The sequence below is a fragment of the Mus musculus genome, chromosome 4 (genome assembly GCF_000001635.26).
Source record: "Mus musculus strain C57BL/6J chromosome 4, GRCm38.p6 C57BL/6J".
Taxonomy (NCBI): domain Eukaryota; kingdom Metazoa; phylum Chordata; class Mammalia; order Rodentia; family Muridae; genus Mus; species Mus musculus.
The window spans coordinates 129,668,046-129,674,686 of record NC_000070.6 but is presented as its reverse complement, the minus strand read 5'-3'; the positions used below and the strand labels follow the sequence as shown (position 1 = coordinate 129,674,686).

General features: G+C 46.4%; 1 protein-coding gene across 1 annotated transcript in view; it reads left to right on the top strand.

The window, feature by feature from the left end:
• The first annotated feature begins 1,919 nt into the window (after positions 1-1,919).
• Kpna6 (karyopherin (importin) alpha 6) overlaps positions 1,920-6,641 on the top strand; it is a 28,789-nt gene continuing 24,067 nt past the window's right edge. Inside the window, exon 1 of the mRNA NM_008468.4 lies at positions 1,920-2,010. Coding sequence (NP_032494.3) covers positions 2,007-2,010 — 4 coding nt within the window. The 5' untranslated portion in view covers positions 1,920-2,006. The remainder of the gene's footprint in view (positions 2,011-6,641) is intronic.

Genomic DNA, 6,641 nt, shown 5'->3' with positions numbered 1-6,641 from the left:
GGTTTTGAGCCACCATGTGGTTGCTAGGATTTGAACTCCAGACCTTTGGAAGAGCAGTTGGGTGCTCTTACCCACTGAGCCATCTCACCAGCCCCAGATCTCATTTCTGATGAGAAATGCTAGTTTGTTTGCTTATTTATTTTGTGTGTGTAGTACATTTGGTTAATAGCACATGAGCAAAGATAGCATGCAATTTCAGAAGTTGGAGATCTCTGTACACCAGGGATTCCAAGGCACTTTCTCTTTTCTTCTTTTTCTTTTTGTTGTTTTTTGTTGTTTCTTGGGGGGAGGGTTGGTTTTGTTTTTGTTTTGTTTTTTCGAGACAAGGTTTCTCTGTGTAGCCCTGGCTGTCCTGGAACTCACTCTGTAGACCAGGCTGGCCTTGAACTCAGAAATCCGCCTGCCTCTGCTCTGCCCGGCTGCCACAAGCACTTTCAACTATTGGGCCATCTCTGGTCCTTTCTGTGGTTTGTTTGTTTTTTAAGAATTTATTTATTATATGTAAGTACATTGTAGCTTTAGACACCAGAAGAGAGCATCATATGTTACTACGGATGGTTGTGAGCCACCATGTGGTTGCTGGGATTTGAACTCAGGACCTCTTGAAGAGTAGTTAGTGCTCTTACCCCCTGAGCCATCTCACCAGCCCCGCTGTCTCTGGTTTTAAAGACAGATGGGGCAGAACGATTTTGGAGATAAGTGAGATAAGGAGGTTGATTATTGTGATAACAGTATTCCTTTTCCTCAAGTCATAGAATTTGACTTTTGAGTTGTTTCACTTTATCGGCCAGGCATTTGGTTAGAATTGGCAAGATTGGACGTAACCCCGGCTCTGTGTGTTGATGTGGAAGACTGGAATGCTATCATGCAAAATAAGGAGGTTAATAAGCATCAGCCCCAAATTCCTTGATTCAAAAGGCACGTGCTTCAAGGTCCTCATCACTAAAAAAGGGAGCTCATTGACCTGTTATTTATTTGTTTGCTTGTTTATTTGTTCATTTATTCATTCAATAGCTATAAGTCAGACACTGGAAGGTGGTGGTCATACTAGTCAGCAATATAGAACTGACCCTGTCATTAAAAGGTTACTGGGCTCTGCCCCTACCCCACCACACCCTTTTGCTGGAGAAACAAACTCCCTCTAGTGTGATAGCGCACACCTGTAACCTCAGCAGAGGGGAGGTGGAAGAAGGAGAATCTAGAGTTCAAGTCTAGGATATCTGAAACCCTGCCTCCCGTAAACAAACAACTGGTCTGGGAGCCTTTTACCTCAGCACTTGGGAGGCAGATAGGTGGATCGCTGTGAGTTTGAAGTCTTTCTGATTTATAAAGGTCCAGGCCAGCCAGAGATACATAGTAAAGATCCTGTCTCAAATGAACAAAAACAATATTCAAACCCCAGCTTAATCTCCACTCCTTTTCCTTATCTCCGGAGCCTTGAACGAATCACTTCCTCTCTCAAAATAATTATTTAGTTCAGGGTCTATACAGGCTTAATTATGAAGAATTTTTGGGAAAGAAGGTCTCGCCATAAAGAAGAAATAAAAACAGAAAGAGATTGGATCTCCAGGTCCAATCGTTCTGCCCCTTCTGCCTTTAAAACCACAGACAGCAAGGACCAGAGAGATGGCCCAGTGGTTTAAAGTGCTTGTGGCAACCGGGCGGTGGTGGCGCACGCCTTTAATTCCAGCACTTGGGAGACAGAAGCAGAGGCAGAGAGTTTGACACACTTTGTTTTGTACATATTCCTTCTAGTCTCCCTCCAGCCTCGGCTGTCTATTCCATCCCTAATTGCCATCTTTAGTGGCTGCGTTCTCTTTAAGCCCGCCCCTATCCTGATATCCCTTGGAGGGAAGGGGGCGTGAGGGTTAAGAACGCGTTTTAGCACGGTATAAAACGTTTGTCCCCGTCAGGCCGCCGTCCTGCAGGTCCGCCATATTGTCTGCCGAGGCTACCGCTGAAGCTACCGCTGCGGCCGCCGCCAAGTCCGAGCGAGCGGAGCCGCGATGGGTGAGTGAAGCGGCTCAGGAGATGGGTGTTCGGGCCGAGGTGTCGGGGAGCGGGGTCTGGCGAGGGCCTGTCTCTCGTCCGAAGCAGATGTCGGAAGCATCCAGAGAGGCATGGGAGGAGAAGGCAGATCGGGAGCGCCCCTCGGGCCAGTTTAGGGCTGGCGTAGGGCCGCCCGCACGGGGAGCAGCCCTGGGGGCTTGTTCCGCACTGCTAGCGTCCTGGGCTGTCCCCACGTGGTGGCCTCGGGTCAGAGCTCGCGCTTCCCGGGGTAAGCAGAGCCCTGCCCTCTCGCCCTGCGCCTGCCGTGGATCCGGGGGCCGGGCTCCGGGCTCCAGCAGCAGGCCTGGCCGCGGAGAGCCTGCTTCCTCGGGCTTTTGGACGCCGGGCTTCTGAACCAAGTGAAGTCCTAGCTGCCTACGTAGAGGGTAGAGTCCTCTGGAGAGGAGACCCAGGGCAGGCCAGCTCCGGCCCGGTAACCAAGGGCCGGCCGGGTCCAGCAGAGCTTGGGCCTTTGAAGGCCAGGAAAATGTCCCAGTCGGCGCAGGAATGGGGTGGTTCGGCTAGACTCAGTGACAGCCTTCGCAGTGGTAGAGAGACCAAAGCCAAGACTTCTTGGCACAGACAGGTCAGGGACTTACTGTTTCTGGGCCAACTCTGGTTAGGAGAAAAAGAGAGACCTGTTGATCTTTTTTAAAGAGCATTCCGGATACGAAAGCCGTTGCTCAAAAGAATACGATGATGGTCTTCGAATTCAGAAGTGAAACCAGTATTGGTAATTTGTTGGCATCAGTAAAGTGAAAAACTTTAAATTTGCCAATCTGTACGTGCAGACGTTATTGTCAGTGCTTAACGTGTCTTGTTTAACCTAATTGCAATCTAGTGGGATAGGTGCTGCTGTTATTCCTGTTTTGCAGATGGGGAAACTGAGGCTTAGAGTGGTAAAGTAACTTATCCAAGGTCACGCGGTGATTAAACCAGGGTGATCACTCCAGAGCCCTAGGAATTAACTGGTGCCTTTTATGGGCTGGCCCTCTAGTGGTGGGATGAGAGAGAGGGGGGACAGTTTTAACCCTGCGTAAAGTTGGGAAGTTGTGTTTTGATATGGGTCCAGTTTGAAATCTTTAGTCTGAATGAAAGTGGAAAAGTTTAGAGTGAATTGCTGACCTCCGCCTATTGTAAAGAGTAGTGCATTTCTAAAGTTTGCTATAATCTCTAATTCTGAGGAAACAGAAAAGACTTTCTCTGCCAGTGATTTCAGAATCAGATCTGGCCTGCCACTTCCCACCTCTCATCCAGTTTTCAAACAAAACTGTGCATAGAGAAGGCGTCTAACACACTGCAACAAGCCCTACGTTCCTCCATTTCTGAGCCTTCACATCTCTAGGAAGGGAGTATGTGTAACCTAGCAAGAACTCTGCAAACAATGTAACAGCATTCTTCCCACCCTGAATACAGCGAGCGGTTCTTTTCCCTAAAGCACTCTACACTTCCAGATCCTCTGGAAAGTATAGATTGATTCTGGGAGGTAACTGGAGCCCTAGAGGGAAAGGCATCGTCTGTGAGACGTTTTTTTAGAGATTGAGAAACAGGCTTGAAGGAGCTAACATAGCTGATGAGAGTCAGCCAGGAACGACATTCTTTCACATTTTACTTCACAGCAGCCTCTAAGATTTAAGGCATTAGATGGGTGGTGGCGCACGCCTTTAATCCCAGCACTTGGGGAGCAGAGGCAGGCGGATTTCTGAGTTTGAGGCCAGCCTGGTCTACAGAGTGAGTTCCAGGACAGCCAGGGCAACACAGAGAAACCCTGTGTCAAAAAACCAAAACAAGCAAACAAAAAAGTTCTTCAGTGCAAGAATGAGACATGAAAGAATTTTTAGTATGTAGAGGTAGGTGACTTTTCAGCTAACTTCAGTGACCAGTCTAATATAAGGATATATTTAATCACAGTGTGTAGTCCTCGGTAGTTTGAGGAATCCCTTTAGCAACAGTAAATTGATGCTTTGAGAAGATAGGTAACTAGTGCAAGGCTAGCAATCTAGGCCCGTTGGGTACTGGTTATAATAGAGCCAGCCTTCCCTCCCAGAGGCCCGTGTATGTCACTGCCTCTCCTGTGTTCCCTTCCAGGACCTATCCTTTATACTGTTTGCCTGTGTTGGCCATGCAACTTTTTTTTTTTTTGGTTTTTCGAGACAGGGTTTCTGTGTAGCCCTGGCTGTCCTGGAACTCACTCTGTAGACCAGGCTAGCCTCGAACTCAGAAATCCACCTGCCTCTGCCTCCCAAGTGCTGGGATTAAAGGTGTGTGCCACCACTGCCCGGGTGATGCAACTATTCTTGACCATCTCTAGCAAAGACCTCGACCTGATGAATTCTAGTGGGTACTGGCTGTCTTAACAAAATTTCCACTATCTCTCCAAATCCAGGGAGTCTTGGTTAGTGAAACTTCAAACCAGTCCTTGTTGTAATCCATTGTCCTAGGCAATGTTGATTTTAGGCTACTTAGATCTAGATCTGAAGGTTCTGGAGCTTCTGGAAGAGTTATTTATTTATTATTTATAAAGTTTTATTTTATGTGTATATATGAGTACACTGTAGCTGTCTTCAGACACACCAGAAGAGGGCATCAGATCCTATTACAGATGGTTGTGAGCCCCCATGTGGTTGCTGGGAATTGAACTCAGGACCTCTGGAAGAGCAGTTGGTGCTCTTAACCACTGAGCCATCTCTCTAGCCCTTTTGTTTTCTTGTTGTTGTTTTTTAGTTGTCTGGGTATTGAACCCAGGCAAAATCATAGAATGGTCTTGAATAGTCATGTACCATATAACAACTTTTCTGTGAAGAGTACATTGCGGTTATGATGAAATGCATAGGATTATAAAGCCGGAACTTGTCTAGAGAACGTGTAGCTGAAGAAGCTCTTAGTGTGGTTTGTTGTTGTTGTTCTTGTTGTTTTTTTTTAGACAGGGTTTCTCTGTGTAGCCCTGGCTGTCCTGAAACTCACGCTGTAGACCAGGCTGGCCTCGAACTCAGAAATCTGCCTGCCTCTGCCTCCATACACTTAATAAATTGAACTGGAGATATGCTTAGTGGTTAAGACACCAGTTGCTCTTTAAACTGGGGTTTGATTCACAACTGTAACTGCAGACCTAGGGTGTCTGACACCTTTAATCCCAGGACTCAGAGGCACAGGCAGGTGGATCTCTGAGTTCAAGGCCAGCCTGGTCTACAGAGTGAGTTTCATTCTGGACAGCTAAGACTACAAAGAGAAACGCTGTCTTGAAAAAGAAACAAGAAGCCTTTTTTAAAAACTGAGTGTTTTGCCTGTGTGTACATGTGTGCACACTGTGTGGCTGATGCCTGCAGAGGCCAGCAGGGGACTCCAGATCCCCCAGACCTGAAGTCTGGATAGTTCTAAGCAGCAATGTAAGTATTTGGAAGTAAACCCAGGTCTTTTTCAGAGTTATTCTAAACCACTAAGCCATCTCTGCAACAGCTACAAGGTTTATTTGTTTTATGTACATGTAAGAATGCTTGGATATATGTCTATGTAGCACATGTGTGCTTGCTGTCCACGGAAGCCTGAAGAAGGTATCAGATCCTCTGGAATTGGAGCTGAGATAGTTGTTGGGAACTGAACTAGCTGCTTTGCAAATGCTATAAGCACTGAACTATCTCTCCAGCTGAAAAAGTCAGAAAAAATATCATTTTTCTTCTCTCTCTCTCTCCCTCTCCCTCTCCCTCTCCCTCCCCCCCCCCCCAGATGTCTTGGGCTTTTTAGAAGCAGGACCTTACTCTATAGCACCAGTGACCTGGAACTTTCTACCTCAGCTTCCTCTGAGCTAGAATTACAGGCAGGCTCCACCACACTTGGCTGAAAAACTACAACATTTTTGGGACTAAAGAGAAGGCTCAGGGGCTTAACTGAGTGCTGACTGCTCTTCCGAAGGTCCCGAGTTCAAATCCCAGCAACCACATGGTGGCTCACACCCATCCCTAATGAAATTTGATGCCCTCTTATAGAGTGTCTGAAGACAGCTACAGTGTACTAACATATAATAAATAAATAAAGCTTTAAAAAAAGAGAGAGAGACGGGGCTGGTGAGATGGCTCAGTGGGTAAGAGCACCTGGCTGCTCTTCCGAAGGTCCTGAGTTCAAATCCCAGCAACCACATGGTGGCTCACAACCACCCGTAATCTGATGCCCCCTCTTCAGGTGCATCTGAAGACAGCTACAGTGTACTTACATATAATAAATAAATTAATTAAAAACAAACAAACAAACAAACTAGGTTTAAAAAAAAGAGAGAGAAGGCTCAGTAGTTAAGAGCATTTATTACTGTACAGGATCTAAGTTCAGTTCCCAGCGCCCACATCAAGCAGTTACAGCAGCCTGTAACTACATTACATCTGCAGGCATCTGTGATCACACACACATGCACGTATAGGTACAGACGTATACAAATAAAAACGTTTTAGAGGTTTTGTTTTGTTTGTTTGTTTGTTTGTTTTAGATTTATTTATTTATTATATGTAAGTACACTGTAGCTGTCTGCAGACACTTCAGAAGAGGGCATCAGATCTCATTACAGATGGTTGTGAGCCACCATGTGGTTGCTGGGATTTGAACTC